The sequence below is a fragment of the Cervus elaphus genome, chromosome 29, assembly GCF_910594005.1.
Source record: "Cervus elaphus chromosome 29, mCerEla1.1, whole genome shotgun sequence".
Classification (NCBI taxonomy): domain Eukaryota; kingdom Metazoa; phylum Chordata; class Mammalia; order Artiodactyla; family Cervidae; genus Cervus; species Cervus elaphus.
This window is the reverse complement of record NC_057843.1, coordinates 10681756-10707036: the sequence shown is the minus strand read 5'-3', so window position 1 is coordinate 10707036 and position 25281 is coordinate 10681756. Positions and strand designations below refer to the sequence as shown.

The 25281-nt window shown below is 37.2% G+C and overlaps 1 protein-coding gene across 3 annotated transcripts in view; it reads left to right on the top strand.

Annotated features, from left to right (window-relative positions):
* The window catches only part of FZD3 (frizzled class receptor 3), a 102278-nt gene that overhangs the window by 56130 nt on the left and 20867 nt on the right, over positions 1 to 25281 (top strand). For all 3 annotated transcript variants that reach the window (XM_043891143.1, XM_043891144.1, XM_043891145.1), the window contains exon 5: positions 25093 to 25241. In XM_043891143.1, coding sequence (XP_043747078.1) covers positions 25093 to 25241 — 149 coding nt within the window. The remainder of the gene's footprint in view (positions 1 to 25092; positions 25242 to 25281) is intronic.

Sequence of the window (25281 nt, the reverse complement as noted above, 5' to 3'; positions counted from 1 at the left end):
ATAATTGAATAAGATTTACTATTACTGAGCATGCCTAAAAGAATGCTTGTCAAGTTTTGATGATAATGCCTAACGAGAGGTTTGTAAAATGTATTAAGCAATGATGTTATCCTTGAGGTCGCCTCTGCAGGTGTCTTGGAGAACGTAATATTTGAATATATGTTCTCATGAACATATCAGTGTGGTTGCTTTGTAGTCATTTCTCAAATTAATGAAACTTTCAAACATTTGAAAAATCAGAATGTGAGGTAGTTGATCACATTGTTTCAAAATACCCAGTTGGGTTTAAAGTAAATTGCATGTGTTTAAGTCCATGATGTGAGGAAAAGTGGGTTTGTGTAAAGTATTTTAAAATATTTAAAATGAATGTCCTTGCTGAAAACAGGAATTCACTGCTTCGATTTTAAAATACGTTACACCAACTGTTTTTTTCAAGAACAATTTTTTAAAAATGTGTATTAAATAATTCTTGAGAAAGTAATATTTAATGCCTGAAAAGAGTTGGCCATGAAATATAGCTTGAGTTTTCAGAATAATGTATATTTTACAGTTTAAAATCAGTAAAGTTTATTCCTAGAATATGTTTCGTCTTATGTATTATTTAAATAGCACAGTAATTTTCCAGGTACTTAGTTTTTTTTTTTTTTCCTTTTAAAGTATTTCCTTCTATTTATTTAGGGGCTTCTAAGAGACTCAAAGCATTTTGTGAAAGAGTTACATATTTCAAAGTTTGTTGATATTTCTAGAAAGCCATTCACATGTAACATATTTATTAAAAACATGGGGTTTAAAGTCCTGTCTGTAACACTTTGAGTCTCAGTTTCCTCATGTAAAATATAGGGAATAATATGTTAAATATAGTAATATCTACTTCATAGGTGGCTGTGAAGATTAAATGAGAAAATAAAGTTAAGCCTCTATACTAGAATGCTTTGCACAAAGAAAAATTTCATTATTCTGTTGTTGCAAGTACATAATTCTTTAAAAAAGAATTGTTCTTATATTCTGTATTAGAATCATCATTTTGTCTTTTAAACATTGATTTTCAAAAGAACATGTTTCCTTTCCTAAAGTTTCCCCCTTCATTTTTTTCTCTTTCATCCATCTAATCCAGTGATGTATGTCCCAAGGAATTTTGATACTAGAACCTGTGTTTCAGTAATAGAAATGTGTTACCGTAATAGAAACAGCTTAGCTAAGACTGTCAAGTTCACATTAGAGCCATTTGTAGAATTTTTTAAAAATTATTCGTGTAGAAAACAAACAAAAAACCCATTATTTCTATTTTCAGCCACAGAAGGCAGCCCATCTGTTGTTTATCTAATCTTGATTCAGAAACATACAAAAATAGAAGAATAACATCATATCTAACTTATGATTTTAGCTTCATTTTCTGATAAGAGTGTTTCCCCTTTACCAGACAATACCAAAAGGAATCAACATTGTTTATGAAAGGACCATAAGGAAGTGGGTATGTTTTGCCCTTCCAACATTAGTGACAGCAAATAATTATCAATAAATATATAGTATGTACTACTAATATTTTTTTTCCTGCTACTAATCTTTAACGTGGTAAGTATCCTGCCTGTGACTTCCTAGCACCAAACTGATTTTTCCTCAAAATTGTTCAGTGCCTGTAATAGACGAAAAGAGGGAGAGTTACTGAAAAAATATTCTCCTACAGAAAAATATTTTGAAATATTATATTTAAAAGCATAGAATATTAAACTTATTTTTAAAGTATTCATACTATTATGTACAGGCTGTAAAATGCTATCAAGGGGCACTTTTGGATAAATACTTTAAAATATACAAGTTATTTTGGCCTGTGCTAATCAGACTAGATAGCCTAAGCCATGAGTTCTGTTTTAGTCTTAACTGCAGATATATCTGGTGGTGGTGGTGATGTTCATTCGTTAAGTTGTGTCCGACTCTTTGTGACCCCATAAACTGCAGCACGCCAGGCTTCCCTGTCCTTCACTATCTCCGATATATACTATCTAGTCTACCAATGGTTTATACATATTTAGGAAAAAATTCAGTGTTCTTGCCACAGTCTACAGCAGGGCAGAGCAAACTTTCTCTGTAAGGTCATATAGTAGATATTTTAGGCTTTGCCAGCCATGTGGTTTTTGTTGCAACAACTCAGCTCTGCTGGTGTAGTGCAAAAGCAGCTATCAGTCAGTTCAGTCGCTCAGTCAGGTCCAACTCTTTGCAACCCCATGGACTGCAGCATGCCAGACTTCCCTGTTCATCACCAACTCCCAGAGCTTGCTCAAACTCACGTCCATTGTGTTAGTGATGCCATCCAGCCATCTCATCCTCCGTTGTCCCCTTCTCCCACCTTCAGTCTTTCCCAGCATCACAGTCTTTTCCAATGAGTCAGTTCTTTGTATAAGGTAGCCGAAGTATTGGAGCTTCAGCTTCAACATCAGTCCTTCCAATGAATATTCAGGACTTATTTCCTTTAGGATTGACTGGTTTGATCTCCTTGCAGTCCAAGGGGCTCTCAGGAGTCTTTTCCAGCACCACAGTTCAAAAGCATTAATTCTTCGGTGCTCAGCTTTCTTTATAGTCCAGCTTGCACACCCATACATGACTACAGGAAAAAACCATAGCTTTGAGCAGTGACCCCAGAAGAGAGTTGACCCAGACTTGCCTGTGAGTGTCCAGGAGTCTCTGGCGGAGGTGTGGGTCAGCAGTGGCCTGCTACAGGATGGGGGGCACTGAGTGCGCCAGGGCATGTATGAGACCTTTTGAAGGAGGTCGCCATTATCTTCATTACCTCCACCAGGGTTTGGTTTCAGGTGAAACAACAATGGCATACCAGACCACCTGACCTGCCTCTTGAGAAACCTGTATGCAGGTCAGGAAGCAACAGTTAGAACTGGACATGGAACAACAGACTGGTTCCAAATAGGAAAAGGAGTACATCAAGGCTGTATACTGTCATCCTGCTTATTTAACTTATATGCAGAGTACATCGTGAGAAACGCTGGGCTGGATGAAGCACAAGCTGGAATCAAGATTGCCGGGAGAAATATCAGTAACCTCAGATATGCAGATGACACCACCCTTATGGCAGAAAGTGAAGAAGAACTAAAGAGCCTCTTGATGAAAGTGAAAGAGGAGAGTGAAAAAGTTGGCTTTAAAGCTCAACATTCAGAAAACTAAGATCATGGCATCCGGTCCCATCACTTCATGGCAAATAGATGGGGAAACAGTGGAAACAGTGGCTGACTTTATTTTTCTGGGCTCCAAAATCACTGCAGATGATGATTGCAGCCATGAAATTAAAAGACACTTACTCCTTGGAAGGAAAGTTATGACCAACCTAGACAGCATATTAAAAAGCAGAGCCATTACTTTGCCAACAAAGGTCCGTCTAGTCAAGGCTATAGTTTTTCCAGTGGTCATGTATGGGTGTGAGAGTTGGACTATAAAGAAAGCTGAGTGCATAAGAATTGATGCTTTTGAACTGTGGTGTTGGAGAAGACTCTTGAGAGTCTCTTGGACTGCAAGGAGATCCAACCAGTCCATCCTAAAGGAGATCAGTCCTGGGTGTTCATTGGAAGGACTGATGTTGAAGCTGAAACTCCAATACTTTGGCTGCCTGATGTAAAGAGCTGACTCACTGGAAAAGACCCTAATGCTGGGAAAGATTGAGGGCAGGAGGAGAGAGGGACAGCAGAGGGTGAGATGGTTGGATGGCATCATCGACTGGAAGGACATGGGTTTGGGTGGACTCCGGGAGTTGGTGATGGACAGGGAGGCCTGGCGTGCTGCGGTTCATGGGGTTGCAAAGAGTCGGACATGACTGAGCAACTGAACTGAACTGAACTGAAACAACAAGGAGGGAACACAGTCCCACCCATCAACAGAAAATTGGATTAAAGATTTACTGAGTATGGCCCCACCCATCGGAACAAGACCCATTTTCCCCCACAGTCAGTCTCTCCCATCAGGAAGCTTCTATAAGCCTGTTATCCTTATCTGTCAGAGGCTGGACGTAATGGAAACCACAATCACAGAAAAGCAGCCATAGACAATCCATAAACAACTGGAAGTGTTTCAGTAAGACTTTGTTTGCAGTGACATAATTGGGGCAGATTTGCTCTGTGGGTTGTAGTTTGCCAGCTTCTGAACTACAGCAAGCATTATTCTCTATCACTTTAATGATTCTTTCATTACAGTGGTTCGTGACCTATGGCAATTTTCTGTCCCATGGAAATTGTCACTGTTTCATTCTCGTTACTGCTTTTGAGGATCATCATTTTAGTCTGTCACATAATGGTATTAAAAATACTCAATAAAATAAATTCTAGTACATCACTATAATAAAGATATGCCAGTAAATCTTATTTCTAATTGTCTTTGAAGTCATACCACACCAGAAAAATTTGAGTCAAGGAAAAATAGTAAATAAAATAGTAAAATAAAATAGTATTTTAGTATTTACTACTTAGGGAATAGTAAAATAAAAACAACATAATGAAATAGTCATAGAAGCTTCTAGTTACTAAGTAGGTACTGTGCATCAGGTTCTGTACTCAGTAAATTTATACACATTATCTCCTTTAATTCTCACAATAGTACAATAAGATTGTATTCTACTTTACAAATGAGGAACTGAGTCTTATAATTAAATACAACTTGTCTAGATTCTTACAGTAAGTGATAAAGCTAAAGTGTGAACTGTATTTCTGATTCCAAAGACTATTAACCACCTACCTGATCATGTCAAATATGAAGTCTTCCATTTTATTTCCTCTGCCTGCCTGCTTGCTCAGTTGCTTCAGTTATGTCTGACTCTTTGCAACCCCATGGACTGCAGCCCACCAGGCTCCTCTGTCCACGGGAGTCTTCAGGCAAGAATGCTGGAGTGGGTTGGGAATCTTCCCAAACCAGGGGTTGAACCTGGGTCTCCTGCATCTTCTGCATTGCAGGCAGATTCTTTACTGCTGAGGCACCAGGGAAACCCCTCTAGTGAATCACATATATTTTATCAGTGATTTTATAAAATGTGTTAAGGTAATTTGGCTTCCCAGATGGCACTAGTGGTAAAGAATCCACCTGCAGCAGGAGACACAAGAGATACAGGTTTAATCCCTGGGTTGGGAAGATTCCCTGGAGGAGGAAATGGCAACTTACTCCAGTATTCTTTCTTGAAAAATTCCATGGACAGAGGAGCCTGACAGGCTACAGTCCATGGGGTGGCAAAGAGTTTGGCGTGACTGTGCACAGTGTAACTGGTTAAGTTCGTTAATATTGTTAAGTTTGTTAAAGAGCTAAGAAGTTTGTGTTAAAGTAGAGCATTAGGAAAATAATTAAATATACTCAGGTTTCCTCAGACAGTATGACTTCCGATAATATGTCTCAGTAGGAGCATCAGCAAAGTCTGAACCAGTTAAATCTGGAAAGAACTCACTATTTGAGATATCATAGATCTTGCATGACTGAGGGGAGATCTCCAAAGAATCCCCCACTTCAAAAATTATTATGAATTGAGACCAGCCCAATAAGGAGCTATAGGGCTGGCTGGTTAAGCAAGGGCCATTAGGTGGATGAGATGGGAAAGGTCACACAAGTGTGGTTGCTATTTATTGGTGAAAGATGAGCCTTGGGCCAGTTGGTAAGTTGAGAAAGGGAACCAAGAACTCCCTTGCTAGCCTAAATCACCAGGGCCATAGGCTGCAGGTTAGTTGTGCCTCCTATCAATCAGCTAGAGCAATACGTTCTCCAGGATTCCCACTGATTGATTCACCAAATAGCTCAAACTATAAAGCCACCAAACACATGAGAAAACAAGCTACTGTGACGATGAGTCACAGCATCAAACTTAGAACTGCAGATACTGAAATTGTCAAATACTGAATGATAGAATAGGTAAGTATATAATGTTTATAGAAATAGGAAATGTAGTCACAGGTTACCAATCTACAAGAAATTACTTGAAATAATAGATTTTTTAAAAAAATCCAGAAACATAACTTTTGAAATGGAAGCTCATTTGTTAGAATTCCTGAAATATTTAATATGAAACAGCAATTTAGGCTGCTGTTTGAAGAGAAATTTAATGAACTGGTAGCAGGTGAAAATAAAACTCTCCAGAATGCCATAAGAGAGACAAGGAAAATGTGAAAGTGATGTTAAGAGAAATGGAGGGCAGAATGAGAAGGTCGAATACGAGTATATTGGGTTGGCCAAAAGATGGTATGGGCTTTCTGTATCTGAATGAACTTTTTGGCCAACGCAATAATTAGATTCCCAGGAAGAAGTGAATTGAGAGAATCTAGGAGAGACAATATTTAAAGAGATAATGACTACACATTTTCCACAACTGTGAAACACATGAATTCATAGACCAAGGAGGAACTATACCACTAGCAGGATAAGTAAAAAGAAATCTGCACTTCAATGAAACTGCAGAACTCCAAAGACAGGAGTCATAAAAAACAGTCTCAGAAAAGGGGACAGATCTTCTGAAAAAGACCAACAATTAGAATGACAGCAGAGTCCTTAACAATAACAAAAGCCAGAAAACGATATATTTTAAATGTTGAGAGAAAAAAAACTTTTCAACCAGAATTTTGTACTGTGTAAAACTTTTGTGGGGATGCACGGCCAGATCACCCTCACAGAAGGATGAGCCTCTAAGCTGCAGGGAGTGGGGTCAGTAGACATCCTTCAGGTGGAAAGCTGCCTTATCTGAGGTGGGCCTGCAACCAGCGATTCTTAGGTGGGCTAAGAAGGCTTGACCATTGGCCCAGCATAGGACCCTCTGATGGTCCTTATTTGCTCTAGAACTCCCTACCAGTTTGCCTGAAGCTTTTCTGAGAATGCATGGTAGGTCACTTTCTTCTGTCCAGTTGTAGATACTGTTCCCAAATAAATATCTTGCATCCCAAACTTCATCTCTGCATGTTCTGGAAAACGCCGATTTGTTCTCAAGAATAGAGATGAAATAAAGCTATTTACATACAAACAAAAACTGTGAGTTTACCACCAAAAGATTTGTACAAACTTCTAAAGGTTGTATTTCAAGAAGAATGAAAATAATCTCATAGATAGTAGAAGATGCAAGAAGAAATGATGAAGTAAAGTTGTAAACACATATGTAAAGCTAAATAAATGTTTCTATAAAATACCAACAACAGTGTGTACTTTGGCGGTTTAAAAAAACATCTAAAGACCTATAGAGAAAAAAATACACCAAAAAAAAAATATATATATACGTATAGACCAGAATTGGGTTAATGCTGTAATCAGCTGTATCAGATGTATTGATGATCTAGGACCCCTGACAAATGCTTGCCCCCTACCCTCTTTATTTTTTGCTCTTCTCATAGGCCTCTTGTTCTTAAGGATTTTAGAATTTTTTGATGGTTTTTTTAATTTTTTGGATAGGTGATTTGTAATGTTCATAACATTAAAAATAGTAAACATATATATTGAGAAGCATTATTCCTACTCTTGTTTCTCATGTTCTCAATTTTTGCCCCGTCTCCATCTCTACCAGTAACCACCATATATATCAATAATTTCTTGTATGTATTTCCAGAGTTTCTTTTTCCACATGGTTGTTTTGAAAAGTAAGTCATAATTATAAGAGCCTGTCACACACTAAGAGGTCACTAAATTTAGTTCCCTTCTCTCCATAACCTTCTTAGGACCTTAAGACCCAGAAAGAATAATTTTCCGTAATTTTGCTACTGAATATCACATTTTTTGCTTTATATCTATAAACATAAATTGGAACCATAAAACCATGTATCATGCTTGTCATATTCTTAATAAAAAGTTCATGGAGCTTTCCTAGCCTTGGCCTAGAACTAATTGAAAAGGCAAGGTATTTTTTTAAAGATGTGAATATGATTAATAGAACCTTGCGTGTTTTCTGGAAAGTGATTCTGGTGTTTCAGAATATGATATAAAACTAGAAAGTTTAGTTATGCCTATTTTTTCCAAGATGCAAGTTGTTTTATTATTTCAAGTATTATAAAATGTGAGATTAGATGTTTTCTTTTTATGGAGGAGAAGGAAAGAGTGGCTTTTACTTTGCCAGGCAAATAGGGAACACAATAGGCTAATCCCCCAAGAACTATGCCCCACTCTCTGGAGATTAGTTTTGTTTTTTTGATTGAAGTGTAATTTATATATTACTTACTAGTTTCAGGTATGCGGCATAATGATTTGATATTTGTATATATTGCAAGTGATCACTAATAACTCTAACATCTATCACCATACATAGTTTAAAAGTTTTTTGTCTTGTGATGAGAACTTTTAAAATGTACTTTTAGCTACTTTCAAAACTGTAGTACAGTATTATTAACTACAGACACCAAGCTGTACGTTACATTCCTATGCTTTATTTCTCTTATGACTTGAAATACTTACCTTATGACCACCTTCACCCATTTCATCCATTGCCCACCCTTTGCCTCTGGCAAACACCAGTCTGTTCTCTTCATCAGTTTGGTGGGTTTTTTGAGGTGGGTGGGGGGTTGTTTTTTTTAAGGTTCTATATATAAATGAGATCATAAGGTATTTGCTTTTCTGTGACTTAATTTCCCTTAGCACAAACCTTCAGGGTCAATCCGTATTGTCACAAAATGGCAAAATGACATCTTTTACAGCTGAATAGTATTCCATTGTGTATGTATACCACATTTTCTTTATCTGTTCAGCCATCAGTGGACACAGGTTGTTTCCATGTCTTGGCTGTTGTGACTAATGCTGCAGTGAACATGAGGTGCGAATATCTTTTCAAGTTTGTGTTTTTGTTTTCTTAAATACCCCAAAGTGGAATTGTTGGGTCATATGGTGGTTCTATTTTTTATTATTTGAGGACTTGCCGTACTCTTTTTCCATAGTGGCTGCACCACTCTTCATTCCCACCAGCGGTGCACAGTGGCTCACTTTTTCCCACCTCCTCATCAATGCTTGTTATTGCTTATCTTTTTGGTAGTGGCCGTTCTGTCAGTTGTGAGGTGATCTTGTGGTTTTGATTTGTGTTTCCCTGAAGATTAGAGATACTGAGCACCTTTTCATGTATGTGTTGACCATCTGTGTGTCTTCTTTGGAAAAATGTCTATTCAGAACTTTTGCCCATTTTTTAATTGGATTGTTTGGGTTTTTTTAATTGAAATTGTATGAGTTCTTTATATCTTTTGAAAATAACTCCTTGACATATATATGATTCGCAAATGTTTTCTCCCAGTCTCCGAGGTTAGTTGCCTGTTCGTTGGGTTGATGATTTCCTTTGCTGTGCAGAAGCTTTTTAGTCTGATGTAGTCCCACTTGTTTATTTTTACTTTTGTCACTTTTACTTTTTGTATCCAAAAAAGTTTTTAAAAATCATTACTAAGATTGATGTCAAGGAGCTTGCTATTTGTTTTCTTCTGGGTGTTCAAGTCTTTAATCCATTTTGAATTAATTTTTGTGTATGGTGGTCCGGTTTCATTCTTTGACATATGGTGTCCAATTTTTCCAACGTCATTTATTGAAAAGACTGTTCTTTCCCTATTGTGTATTCTTGGCTCTTTTATCAGAAATTAATTGACTATATATGCATGGGTTTATTTTTGGACTCTTCATGTTGTTTGATTACTATAGCTTGGTAATATAGTTTGAAATTAGGGAGCATGAATGATACCTCCAGCTTTGTTCTTTTTTCTCAAAATTGCTTTGGCTGTTTGGATCTTTTGTTGTTCCATATAAATTTTACGATTTGTCTTATTTCTGTGAAAAATGCTGTTGGAATTTTGATAGCAGTGCAAAGAATCTATAGCTGCTTTGGATAGTACAGATACTTTAACAATATTGATTTTTCCAGTCTTTAAGAATGGAATATCTTTCCATTTATTTGTCTTCAGTTTTTTTCTACTAATGCCTTATTTTCTTGTTATAAATCATGAGATTATAGGACAGTTTTGTGGAGTTTCAAAGAACTCATTTCTGAACATAGTCTTCCCTCTAACATACATAGTCTTTCTATAGTTTTTTCAGGGCTGAGGAAGATGATCTATTATTGTAATGTTTAGGAGAGTCTAAGCTATGTTTTCTGTTTCATTATTCTATACTTAATAACAAGCTAAATTTTTTCCTGGTTAATTTTCAGTTCATATTTAGAAGAGAGAATGGAAATTTTCAAAATTATTTACCCTCAGTTTGATTTGTTTTGAGAAAGTAGCAGTTTATTACTTTAATCCAAAAAAAGAAAGGTTATGCTTTTCACATGATGAATGAGCATATACTGTGAATTCCGATTAATAGTTCTTTATGTACATCAAGATTAAGTGTAAATTCTGCAGTTTTTAATTATTTGTTTCCCAGTTATTGCATCCATTATTGTAAAGTATGTATATACAGAATACTGTTCTATTTTCTAACTATTTCTAGTTCATAAGATTAAAGTGACATAAGAATGATGATCATTTTCCCCTCACTATAATTAGATGAAAGTTCAAGATGTTGTCTTTTGCTTAATCAAATATAACTTCTGAAGAAGTAATATTTTCTGTTTCATAATGTCATCAAAGCAAAGGAATAGAATTGAGATAATTATTATTTTTGTTTTCATTTTAACTTCTTGAGTGAACTTTGGCTTTAAGCCTTTTCTTACCTAATTTGAGAGTTTTCCATGAGGTTCATTAAATAATAGGCACAGTATATCCAGATGTGATAATAAATCTTTGTGATGTTAATATTCTGTGGTGACTCTTAAGAATGTATGCTCTATACCAGTCAGTTCCTTCCTAATCAGTCATGCTGTCCTTTATTTCCTCTAGGTTAACTGAAACCATTTTCTCATCTTTTTCCCTGGCTAGACTTTCACTTGGAAAATTGTCTATTCCTTAGATAATGGGAATAAAAATTTATTCTTTAATCATTAAATTTTATCTTTTATTTATCTAAAAGTTGACCTCATCCACAGTTTGCAGTAGTCACTGGTAAAGTCAATTAGGATCTAAATTAACTTTCCTCTTTGCCATTAGCCATTCTTGAATTTAGAAGACAACATTCTTTTAAGGTAGTCTCAGTGCTTGGAAAAGAAAATGAGATTATTTGCAAAATATCTGAAGTGTGGAGTTTATATTTTGTCATTTCCTCTATTGATTGAAGGAAAGCTTGGAAATTGAAATCCCAGCTTACTATACCTATTTTTCACTGGGTTACAAATAAATTGGTGGTCCAATAATGGGAGAAGGTAAACTTAGAAGTAAAAGGAAGATAGACTGATAGATACAGATCTGGTTAAAGAAGTGAATTACTAATTAGTTCTCTATTTACCCTACCTAGTGCTGTTTAATTTCAAAACTACTGCCTCTCTGAAAGTAGCAAGATATATTGAAATTATAGGAGCCTTGACCACCCTTTTGTCCTTTTTTTTTTTTTTTTTAAATTATAACTGTTTCTGACATACAGGTATTTATACACACACACACACACATACACATATATAAGCATGTATATAGTGGAGGTGATGGAATTCCAGTTGAGCTATTTCAAATCCTAAAAGATGATACTGTGAAGGTGCTGCACTCAATATGCCAGCAAATTTGGAAAACTCAGCAGTGGCCCCAGGACTGGAAAAGATCAGTTTTCATTCCAATCCCAAAGAAAGGCAATGCCAAAGAATGCTCAAACTACCGTACAACTGCACTCATCTCATATGCTGGTAAAGTAATGCTCAAAATTCTCCAAGCCAGGCTTCAATAGTACATGAACCATGAACTTCGAGATATTCATGCTGGATTTAGAAAATGTAGAGGAACCAGAAATCGAATTGCCAATATCTGCTGGATCATTGAAAAAGCAAGAGTTCCAGAAAAACATCCAGTTCTGCTTTATTGACTATGCCAAAGCCTTTGACTGTGAAGATCACAACAAACTCTGGAAAATTCTTAAAGAAAAGGGGATACCACCTTACCTGCCTCTTGAGAAATCTGTTTGCAGGTCAAGAAGCAACAGTTAGAACTGGACATGGAACAACAGACTGGTTCCAAATCAGGAAAGGAGTACGTCAAGGCTGTATATTGTCACCCTGCTTATTTAATTTATATGCAGAGTACATCATGAGAAACGCTGGGCTGGATGAAGCACAAGCTGGAATCAAGTTTGCCAGGAGAAATATCAATAACCTCAGATAGATATACAGATGATACCATCCTTATGGCAGAAAGTGAAGAACTGAAGAGCCTCTTGAAAGTGAAACAGGAGAGTAAAAAAATTGTATTGAGGCTCAACATTCAGAAAACTACGATTATGGCATCTGGTCCCATCACTTCATGACAAATAGATGGAGAAACAATGAAAACAGTGAGAGACTTTATTTTGGGGGGCTCCAGAATCACTGCAGATGGTGACTGCAACCATGAAACTAAGACGCTTGCTCCTTGGAAGAAAAATTATGACCATCCTAGATGTCGTATTAAAAAGCAGACATTACTTTGCCAACAAAGGTCCATCTAGTCAAAGCTATGGTTTTTCCAGTAGTCATGTATGGATGTGAGAGTTGGACTATAAAGAATGCTAAGCATTGAAGAATTGATGCTTTTGAAATGTGGTGTTGGAGAAGACACTTGAGAGACCTTGGACAGTAAGGAGATCAAACCAGTCCATCCTAAAGGAAATCAGCCCTGAATATTCATTGGAAGGACTGATGCTGAAGTTGAAGCTCCAGTGATGCAAAGAACTGACTCACTGGAAAAGACTCTGATGCTGAGTAAGATTGAAGGCAGGAGGAGAAGGGGGGTTGACAGAGGATGAGATGGTTGGATGGCATCACCAACTCAATGGATATGAGTTTGAGTAAACTCTGGGAGTTGGTGATGGACAGGGAGGCCTGGCATGCTGCAGTCCATGGAGTGGCAAAGAGTCAGACCCGACTGAGCGACTGAACTGAACTGAAAAATCTGAATGAATTTTTGGCCAACCCAATATGTCATATACATGTCATATACATGTACATTATAAAGAATAACACATTGAACAACAGTAGATTTATCACTCATTTAATAAATGAAACACAAAACACCAGATCCCCCTCCCTTATTGAATTTCCTTTGTAAACTATCATTATCCAGAACTTGGTGTTATTGTGTATTTATACTTATATATATTTACCTAAACAATATATTGTATTAGTTGAAATATTTTAAATCTTTGCAGTGTCAAAACTGCTTGTATTTTTGCAGCTTGCTTTTGTCATTCATTATTTTTATGAGATTTATCTATGGTAATATGTACAGTGTGTGTTTATTTGCTGTCTTTGCTGTTCAACATTCTGTTGTATGAATATATCAAATTTGTGTGTTTTACTGTTAATGGATATTTAGGTTACGCATTGTTTTTAATCTGTTATAAATAATGCTGCTATGAATATTTTGTATCTGTGTGAACTTCTCTAGAATATATAACTAAAAATGGAACTGTTAGATCTTGTGAATCTTCAGCATTAGCAGATGTTGCCAAATTGTTTTCCAAAGTTGCTGTGCAATTTAGAACCTCATATGAAAGTGCAGAGTTCTCATTGTTCTACATGCTCACCATCACATTTAAAATTTTGCCAATCTTATTGACAATCCTCATTGCTATTTTAATTTGTATTTCCCTGATTACTAGTGAAATTGAACTTCCTTTTTCTTACATATATAACTTAAAATAGCTAAATAACTTACTATTTAGATATCCTCTTCTGTGAATTGCTTGTGTATATACACAGTATATTCTGGTAAATACATTCTGGTATAATTTCTTAATCAGTTTTATGCATTACAGATAAAGTCTAACTTTGGTTTTTCATTGTTTTAATGGTGTCCTTTGACGAGCAGAAGTTTAAAATTTTAATATGTTATTCTTTTCTTTGTTTTTTTTTTTAAATTTCTTAAGAAATCTCTACTCAAGGATTGCAAATAATATTCCCCTTTGTTTTCTTCAGACAGTTTTAAAGTTTTGCTTATCAGATTTGGATTTTTTTATCTATAGAGTTTATTTTTAGATCTAGAATGAGGAGGTGACATCATTTTAAAGCTACATAGATGTCTAGCTAGCACCATTTATGACTAGTCCATCCTTTCTCCACTGATTTGTGATGCTACCTCTGTCATACAGTATCTGTTTTTCACTTGTGAAACTTATTTTGCTATTCTATCTGTGGTCCGTTTTCTATCCTTGTCTTGATCTTCTGCCATTGTCATAATTCTGATAGGTCTTTATATCTGATAGGGTGAGTAAGTGAGTTTTCAAGGCAGAATAAAAGTAAAGGCAGATAAAGCTATGCAGTGTAGTAGGGCATAAAGTTTGAAATCAGAAGACTTACATTCCAGAACTGTAGTCACTTATCAACATGGATGAGCCTGATCAGAAGTTTATTTTTATGTGGGCTTTCGATGACCATAAACCAACATTTTGTAATTAATTTTTTTTAACGAAAGCAAATCTAATACAATGTAGGTCTTATTAGTAAAGAATAGATTCCACTTGATTGGGAAAGAAGCCAAAGACTCTGCCTACCTGATTCAAAGCCAAAGTCTCAGAAACAATAATTGAATTTAGGCCACCACAATAACCATACATATGTCCTTGATGTTTTTCTTCTTCTGTGAGGCTTTTTTCCCCCTTTAGCATGAATGATTTTTTCTATTTAATTAAAAAGAAGTTAAGCCCCAGGATCTTTGTTAGATGATGGATCTAAATTGGGAAAATATTTTCCATATTTTGATCAAATAAAGTCACATTGCAAAATTCTGTTGATTGAAATTAGAGTGGTGTTAGTGGAGATTGGTTGTTGAAAAGATAGTAAAAGTAGGCTATTCACAGCGAGGCAGGCAGTTGTAGAAAAAGGACAATGACCAAGATACAGGGATAGCAGTGGAGGCTGATTCTCTGCCTTTTCTGCTGAGGATTCTCCTTCAGTTCCCAGTAAACAGACCAAAGAAATATATCAGATGAGGCTTTTCAGCTGTTAAGGTGGTGTTTTTTAATTTATTTTATATTGAGTAATGTTGATTTATAATACTGTGTTAGTTTCAGGTGGGCAGCAAGGCTATTCAGCTATGCGTATACATATATCCTCTTTTTTTGTATTCTTTTCCCATGTAGGTTATTACAGAGTATTGGGTACAGTTCCCTGTACAGTAGGTCCTTGTTGATTATCTGTTTTATATATAGTAATGTGTGTATGTTAATCCCAAGCCCAATTTATCCCTCCTTTCCACCTTTCCCCTTTTGTAACTGTGTTTTCAAAGTCTACGAGTCTGTTTCTGTTTAGCTTGAGTTGCTTTCTCACTGTATCGTTATCATGGCAGGTACTGACTTGTCTTCCCTGGGGATTTGTCTTTAACCAGAATCTTATAATACAAAATGTCCCATGTTACAACCCTCTGTTCTCCAATTCTCCTCTTTACTGTCTTGCCTAATTGAAGGTTTTGGTTGTTGCTGTTATTACTGATTTTGTTTTTAGTACTCTTTTAATTCAAGCATTTGTGCTATATGGACAGTATTGCTAATTTATGAAAGATAATACAATGTGGTTTAAAAGTATTGTAGGAGTCATCAGATGCGGCTTCTCTCCCAGTTTCCCTTTTTCTCCTCTTCTCCTTTTCTGGGTAAACTTACTCAGTCCCATATTTTGGATTATATAGGTCAACTTTTCTTCTGAACTCCAGACATGTATCTGTTTATATGATATTTCCAACTTAACATGTCTAAAATACAATTCTTAATTTTTCTTCTTAAACCCTGTTTTTGTTTTCCATCCCCAATTCTTTCCATTCAGTAAATGGTATTGTCATCTGTGAGTAGTTGTTGTTCATTGGCTAAGTCATGTCTGACTCTTTGCAGCCCCATGGACTGTAGCACACCAGGCTCCCTGTCTTCCACTACCTCATAGAGTTTGCTCAACTTCATGTCCATTAAGTCAGTGATGCTATCTAACCATCTCATCCTCTGCCACCCGCTTCTCCTTTTCTCTTCAGTCTTTCTCAGCATCAGGGTCTTTTCCAGTGAGTCGGTTCTTCACATCAAGTGTCCAAAGTATTGGAGCTTCAGCTTCAGTATCAGTCATTCCAGTGAATACTCAGGATTGATTTCCTTTAGGATTGACTGGTTTGATGTCCTTGCAGTCCAGGGGACTTTCAAGAGTCTTCTTCAACACCACAATGAACTAAAGCATCACTTCTTCAGCACTCAGACTTCTGTATGGTCCAACTCTCACAGCTGTACACGAGTACTGGAAAGACCATATCTTTGACTGTATGGACTAGTCCAGCTATAATCATGTGCCAGTTAGAGCTAAAGTGTAATAAGGGAATTTTTAAACAGAGTCAGCCTAAAAGACAAAATAAGCTAATTTGTAGACTAGAAATGCAAAATGATGACTGGAGATAAAAACATGGGCTACTAGAATCCAGGTCTGAAGTGGCTGGGGTGGCTAGGGCTTTCACTTTCTATGGGTATACAGAAGTAAAAGTGTTAACTTGGGAGTCAGAGGACTAGAACTAGGCTTACCAGTTAAAAGTGGGAGTTGGAAATGGGACTCTCCTGCTCCTAAAAGAAAGTTTATATAAAAGGTGCAACCAGCTCTTTCCTGAAGCTGCATTTAGCATTAAAAATACTTAAAATATTTATCTAGAGATGTGAGAGGGCCAAACTGTAATGACTCAGTAGCTGAGTCTATGGTAGCTGATAATGTCTGGAGTGTGCAGTCATAATATTAGACCTGGTTTTTAACTAGGGCCCCATAAAGTAAAGTAAAGTGAAGTTACTCAGTCTTGTCCAACTCTGCGACCCCATGGACTGTAGCCCACCAGGATCCTCCATCCCTGGGATTTTCCAGGCAAGAGTACTGGAGTGGATTGCCATTTCCTTCTCCAGAGGATCTTCCCGACCCAGGGATGAAACCCGGGTCTCCCACATTGTAGGCAGACACTTTACCGTCTGAGCCATCAGGGAAGTCCAGGGCCCCATGGGTACTGGTAGAGACAAAAATGAGTGAAACATGGCAGATAAGTAGGGGGAGTGAGGGAGAGAGAACAAGAGAGAGAGAAAACTGTCTTACTCAAGATCTGTAAACAGAAATTCCAAAGCGTAATTAAAGAAAAAAGCTAAACCTAAAAAGTCATTCAGTAAAATCAACAGTCAGGAGATGGATTCACTCCCAAATGTAATAAAAGTAATAAATAGAAAGTAATAATTTTCTAAAGACTTATTTTAAAAATATGTATGTTTAGGATTCTTAAATAGATAAATAATAAAAAGCACTTTAAAAGAATAAGAACTTATAATAAATTAGCAGACGTGAAATAAGAATGCTGCTGCTACCGCCAAGTCGTGTCCGACTCTGTGCAACCCCTAGAGGCAGCCCTCTAGGCTCCTCTGTCCCTGGGATTCTCCAGGCAAGAATACTGGAGTGGGTTGCCATTTCCTTCTCCAATGCATGAGAGTGAAAAGTGAAAGTGAAGTCTCTCAGTCAGGCCCAACTCTTAGCAACCCCATGGACTGCAGCCTACCAGGCTCCTCTGTCCATGGGATTTTCCAGGCAAGAGTACTGGAGTGGGGTGCCATTGCCTTCTCCGGAAATAAGAATAGACAAACATAAAAGCCAATTTGCCTAGAAATGTAGGTATAGGGATTAAGTCAATAGATGGAATGAATTCTAAAGTAGACATGATTAGAGAGAGAACTAGTGAAGTGGAAAATTGTTCTAACTCGTTAGATCACTCAGAATGCATAACAGAGACATAAAATACTCAAAATTATCTAATTATGCCATTAAGAGATGTTAAAAATAGGTTGAGAAACTTCAGTATACATCTGATGGGAGTTCTAGAACAAGGGGCTGTAAGAATGACTAAGAAGTGGTAACTAAAGAAGTACATCCTGAATTTTTCAGAACTGAAAACTTGAAACCTCACATTAAAAGTACACTCTGCATACCAAGCAGGACAAGTAAAAACCAATCACAGTGAGAAACATTCTCTGCAACTAAAGACAGAAGGATAGAGACATTTAACAGCTACCAGAGAGAAGAAATCTCCAAAAGATTATCAGCTGTGCAGGCTTCTCAACAGCAACAATAACAGCTAGAAGATAATGAACTAATAGCTTTAAAATGCTGAGTGATGATAACTTTATCCATCTAAAGCACCACTGAAGATTGAGGACAAGAGAAAGACATTATGGGGCAAAGACTGAAATAATTTATCTCTAGCATACCCTATCTATAAGAATTTCTAAAGAGCATCCGTTAGCAGAAAGAAAAGAGAACCCCAAGATAGGATGAGGGTGTACTTTTTGGCAAAGTCACTTAACAATGATAATAACAAGACCAATTATTTTTGTAAAGGTTATTCTGAGTCTCTTGAAAATAATAACAAGGAGTATTAGGTAGCTAAAGTGTGCTTGGAGCATAGTCTTGTTCAAGAAGATGGAAGTGCTGAATACTTTTAACTATAACTTTTTCTCATAAAGCCAAGTATAAGTATATACTGTAAATGTATGTATGTATTTATTGAGCACCTGCTCTGTGCCAGACACTGATCTAGGCTCTGGGAATAATACCACTGAGGACAAACACTCCTCACTGAGTTTATACTTTAGTAGGAGGAAACTATATATTGTTTAAAAACAGTAGTATAACACAAACAGGCTTGAAAGAAATACACTGGTAAATAGGAAAAGATGCACTTGAAAAATATGATGGTATGATGAAGGAAAAAACTGGTGTAGCAATATTAAAGTCAGGTAAAATACTGTTCAAAGTGAACACTAAAGTATATTGGGCAGCTAGAGCATTTATATAACACCTAACATAGACTTAAAAGTGAAAAATGACAGGATTAGAAGAAAAACTGATGAGTTCATAGTTTAGCATATCTCTATTAAAACAGATAGGTAGGGACTTACCTGGCAGTCCAGTGGTTAGGAATCGCCTTGCAGTGCAAGGGACATGGGTTTAATCCTTGTTCAGGGAACTAAGATTCCACGTGCCACAGGGCAACCAAGCCCACACACCACAGCTAAGACTCGATGTAGCCAAATAAATACATATCCTTAAAAAACAGGTAAACAGAAAATTAGTCATGAAAACACATATACCTTGTTTTATTGCACTTCCCTTTATTGTGCTTTGCAGACACTACAGTTCAGTCACTCAGTCGTGTCCGACTCTGCGACCCCATGGACTGCAGCATGCCAGGCCTCCCTGTCCATCACCAACTCCCAGAGTTTACTCAAACTCATGTCCATTGAGTCGGTGATGCCATCCAACCATCTCATCCTCTGTCGTCCCCATCTCCTCCTGCCCCCAATCCTTCCCAGCATCAGGGTCTCTTCCAATGAATCAGTTCTTTGCATCAGGTAGCCGAAGTATTCGAGTTTCAGCTTCGGCATCAATCCTTCCAATGAATATTCAGGACTGATTTCCTTTAGCATGGATTGGTTGGATCTCCTTGTTGTCCAAGGGACTCTCAAGAGTCTTCTCCAACACCACATTTCAAAAGCATCAATTCTTCAATGCTTAGCTTTCTTTATAGTCCAACTCTCACATCCATACATGACTACTGGAAAAACCATAGCCTTGACTAGACGGACCTTTGTTGGCAAAGTAATGGCTCTGCTTTTTAATCTGCTGTCTTGGTTGGTCATAACTTTTCTTCCAAGGAGTAAGTGTGTTTAATTTCATGGCCGCAGTCACCATCCGCAGTGATTTTGGAGCCCCCCAAACTAAAGTCTGTTGCTGTTTCCACTGTTTCCCCATCTATTTGTAATGAAGTGATAGGACCAGATGCCGTGATCTTAATTTTCTGAATGTTGAGTTTTGAGCCAACTTTTTCACTCTCCTGTTTTGCTTTCATCAAGAGGCTCTTTGGTTCTTTACTTTCTGCCATAAAGTTGGTGTCATCTGCATATCTGAGGTGACTGATATTTCTCCTGGCAAACTTGATTCCAGCTTGTGCTTCATCCAGCCCAGCGTTTCTCATGATGTACTCTGCATATAAGTTAAATAAGCAGGGTGACAATATACAGCCTTGACATACTCCTTTTCCTATTTGGAACCAGTCTGTTGTTCCATGTCCAGTTCTAACTGTTGCTTCTTGACCTGCATACAGATTTCTCAAGAGGCAGGTCAGGTGATCTGGTATTCCCATCTCTTTAAGAATTTTCCAGAGTTTATGATCCACACAAAGGCTTTGGCATGGTCAATAAAGCAGAAATGGATGTTTTCTGGAACTCTCTTGCTTTTTTGATGATCCATCAGATGTTGGCAATTTGATCTCTGGCTCCTCTACCTTTTCTAAATCCAGCTTGAGGATCTGGGAGTTCTCAGTTCAAGTATTGTTGAAGCCTGGCTTGGAGAATTTTGAGCATTACTTTACTAGCGTGGGAGATGGTGCACTTGTGCGGTAGTTTGAGCATTCTTTGGCATTGCCTTTCTTTGGGATTGGAATGAAAACTGACCTTTTCCAGCCCTATGGCCACTGCTGAGTTTTCCAAAGTTGCTGGCATATTGAGTACAGCACTTTCACAGCATCATCTTTTAGGATTTGAAATAGCTCAACTGGAATTCCATCACCTCCACTAGCTTTGTTCGTAGTGATGCTTCCTAAGGCTCATTTGACTTCGCATTCCAGGATGTCTGGCTCTAGGTGAGTGATCATACCATCGTGATTATCTGAGTTGTCGAAGATCTTTTTTGTAAAGTTCTTCTCTGTATTCTTGCCACCTCTTCTTAATATCTTCTGCTTCTGTTAGGTCCATACCATTTCTGTCCTTTATTGACCTCATCTTTTCATGAAGTGTTCCCTTATTATCTTTAATTTTCTTGAAGAGATCTCTAGTGTTTTCTAGTCCTTTGTTTTCCTCTATTTCTTTGCAGTGATCACTGAGGAAGGCTTTCTTATCTCTCCTTGCTATTCTTTGGAACTCTGCATTCAAATGGGTATATCTTTGCTTTTCTCCTTTGCTTTTCGTGTCTCTTCTTTTCACAGCTATTTGTAAGACCTCTTCAGGCAACGATTTTGCTTTTTTGCATTTCTTTTTCTTGGGGATGGTCTCAATCCCTGTCTCCTGTACAGTGTCACGAACCTCCATCCATAGTTCATCAGGCATGCTGTCTATCAGATCTAATCCCTTGAATCTATTTGTCACTTCCACTGTATAATCATAAGGGACTTGATTTAGGTCATACCTGAATGGTCTAGTGGTTTTCCCTACTTTCTTCAATTTAAGTCTGAATTTTGCAATAAGGAGTTCATGATCTGAGCCACAGTCAGCTCCCAGTCTTGTTTTTGCTGACTGTATAGAGCTTCTCCATCTTTGGTTACAAAGAATATAATCAAACTGATTTCAGTATTGATCATCTGGTGATGTCCATGTGTAGAGTCTTCTCTTGTATAGTTGGACGAGGGTGTTTGCTATGACCAGTGCATTCTCATGCAAAACTCTGTTAGCCTTTGCTCTGCTTCATTCTGCACTCCAGGGCCAAATTTGCCTGTTACTCCAGGTGTTTCTTGACTTCCTACTTTTGCATTCCAGTCCCCTATAATGAAAAGGATATCTTTTTTGGGTGTTAGTTCTAGAAGGTCTTGTAGGTCTTCCTAGAACCGTTCAACTTCAGGTTCTTCAGCATTACTGGTCAGGGCATAGACTTGAATTACTGTGATATTGAATGGTTTGCCTTGCAAACGAATATATCATTCTGTCATTTTTGAGATTGCATCCAGATACTGCATTTCGGACTCTTATTTTGCAGACAGCACAGTTTTTACAAATTGAAGGTTCATGGCAACCCTGTGTTGAGCAAATCTGTTGGTGCCTTTTTTTCCAACAGCATTTGCTCACTTCATATCCCTGTGTCACATTTTGGTAACACTTGCATAAGAGACATATCTCTGAGATATTGCAGGTTTGGTTCCAGACCACTACAATAAAGCAAATATCACAATAAAGCAAGTCACACAATTTTGGGGCGTGGGTTTACATATAAAAGGCTCTCCATGGGCCTCCCTATTCACTTAGGCACAATGATATTGAAACCAGTGACCTTGATATTAAAATCAGATAAACTTACAGTGGCTGCTAAGGGTTCAAGTGAAAGGAGTTGCATTCCTCTCATGTTAAATCAAAAGCTAGAAATGATTAAGCTTAGTGAGAAAGGCATGTTGAAAGTTGAAACAGGCCAAAAGTTAGGCCTTTTGAGCCCAAAAGCCAAGTTGTGAGTCCAAAGGGAAGGTTTTTAAAGTAAATTGAAAATGATACTCCGGTGAATTCATGAATGATAAGAAAACAAAACAGCCTTATTGCTGATATGGAGAAGGTTTTGGGATCTGCATAGATAGCCAGCCATGGCGTTCCCTTAAGCCCAAGCCTAATCTAAGAGAAGGCCCTAACTCTAATTCTGTGAGGGCTGAGAGAGGTGAGGAAGCCGCAGAAGAAAGGTTTGAAGCTGGCAGGGGTCTATTTCGTGAAGTTTAAGGAAGTCATCTCTGTAGCATCAGAGTTCATGGCAGAGCAGCAAGTGCTGGTGTAGAAGCTGTAGCAATTTATCCAGAAGATCGTTCATGAAGGTGGCTGTTCTAAACAACAGATTTTCAGTGTAGACAGAACAGGCTTCTATTGGAAGAAGAAGCCACCAGGACTTTCATAGCTAGAGAGGAGAGGTCAGTGCCTGGCTTGAGAGCTTCACAGGGCAGGATGACTCTCTTGTTAGGGGCTAATGTAGCTGGTCTGGTGGCTCAGTGGTAAAGAATCTACCTGCCAATGCAGGAGATGTGGGTTTGATCCCTGAGTTGGGAAAATCCCATGGAGAAGGAAATGGCAACCCACTCCAGTATTCTTGCCTGGGAAAGTCAGTGGACAGACGAACCTGGTGGGCTGCAGTCCATGGGGTTTCAAACAAGTAGGATATGACTTGGCAGCTGAACAGCAACAAAATGCTCATTTGCCATTCTGAATTATGCTAAATCTTCTCTTCCTGTCCTCTGTAAATGGAACAACAAAGCATGGGGGACAGCACATCTGGTTACAACATGGTTTACTAAATAGTGGAAGCCCACTATTGAGATCTACTGCTCAGAAAAAAGAGATTCCTTTGAAAATATTACTGCTTATTGACAATGCATTTGGTCACCCAAGCACTGTGATGGAGATGTACAAGATTAATGTTGTTTAATGCCTACCTTCTCAACATCCATTCTTCAGCCCATAGATCCAGGAGTAATTTCAACTTTCAAGGCTTTATTATTTAAGAAATATATTTTGGAAAAAAAAGAAATATATTTTGGGAGTGGTACACCTCACAGCTTGCAGGATCTTAATTTCCTGACCAGGGATTGAACCTGGGTCACCTCAGTGAAAGTGCCAAATTCTATCCACTGGACTGCCAGAGAAGTCCCATAAGAAATATGTTTTTAGGCTATATCTACCATAGTGATTCCTCTGATGGATTTGGGTAGTTAAATGAAAACCTGGAAAGGATAGACCATTCTAAATGCCATTGAGAATATTCATGATTCAAGGGAAGAGGTCAAAATATAAATATTAGCAGGAGTTTGAAAGAAGTTGATTCCAACCCTCATGGTGCATTGCGGGGCTTTAAGACTTTGGTGGAGGAAATAACACCCAATGAGGTAGAAACATAGCAAGAGAACTAGAATTAGAAGTGGAACCAGAAGATGTGACTAAATTGCTTCAATCCCATGGTAAAACTTTAATGGATGAGGAGTTGCTTGTCATGGGTGAGCATTAAGAAAATGATTTCTTGACATGGAATCTACTCCTGGTGAAGATGCTGTGAGGATTGATGAGATGACAACAGAGGATTTAGAATATTACATAAGCTTAGTTGATAAAACAGAAGCAGGGTTTGAGAGGATTGACTTCAGTTTTGAAAGACGTTCTACTTTGGGTAAAATGTTACCAAACAGTAATTCATGCTACAGAGAAATTTCTCATAAAAGGAAGAGTCAATGGATGCAGCATACTTCATTATTATCTTGTTTTAAGAAATTGCCACAGTCATCCTATCCTATAGAAACCACCCTGATCAGTCAGCAGCCTTCAACATCGAGGCAAGACCCTCCACAACAAAAAGAGTATGACTCGAAGACTCAAGTGATGGCTAACATTTTTTAGCAATAAAATATTTTTAAATTTAGATATGAGCATTGTTTTTTAGACTCTTACGAGTAGATACTACATTCTACATTATAATCTAAACATAAGTTTTACATGTCCTGGGAAACAAAATAATCCCCATGACTCGCATTATTGTGGTATTTGTTTATTGTGGTGGTATGGAACCAGACTTACAATGTCTTTGAGAATGCCTATATAGAAGATTTGAACAACACAACTAATAAAGTTGGTCTAATACATATAGAAAGTTTTGTACCTAACAAATAGAGAGTAAGCATTAATTCTGAGCACACAAGTACTTTAAAAAAATGGACTATGTCCTAAATCACAGAAGAAGTTTCCAAAATATAAGGTAACCAGAATCAAGTAGACTACATTCTGTGACTATAAAAATTTAACTTGTAATCAATAATAAAAAGAAATCTTTAAAAAAAATTCACCTGAATAGAAACTAAAAAAATGTATTATAAATAACTCATAGGTTAAAGAGGAAGCTTGAAAACAGCCAGCAAAGCAGACATGAAAGGAGGAGCATATTAAATAAAAGAACAGAAGCTAATAAAATGGGGGAAATGATTAACACTTTCCTAATTGTATATTGTGATAACCAATGATAGGATGAGCAGAATTGACCAAGAAGAATATAGGTATTATTTGAGCCTCTATTCCTATTCATGGTTTATTTTCTATATTAGTAATCTTTTCCTTTAGACAATATCTAATATGGGCTAGTAAGAAAATTATACAACTCAGGCTATAGTATATATAGTCATTGTCAAATTTTCAGCAGTATATCTTTTCCATATAATGAGAAAATCATAGGACTGTGTAAGTGCAAACATCAGACTTGTATAATTATTTTACTATTTATTTTAAAAGATTTTACAGTGGTCTTTAATAGAAATTTCTATTTATATATTTAAGATACTCTTCTTTCCCTTCTTGTAGGTTACTCAAATGAGTCGTCCAGATCTGATTCTCTTTCTGATGAAATACCTGATGGCTCTCATAGTTGGTATTCCTTCCGTTTTTTGGGTTGGAAGCAAAAAGACTTGCTTTGAATGGGCCAGTTTTTTCCACGGTCGTAGGAAAAAAGAGTAAGTTGAAGTAAATTATCATGGTGTTCACAGGCTTCAC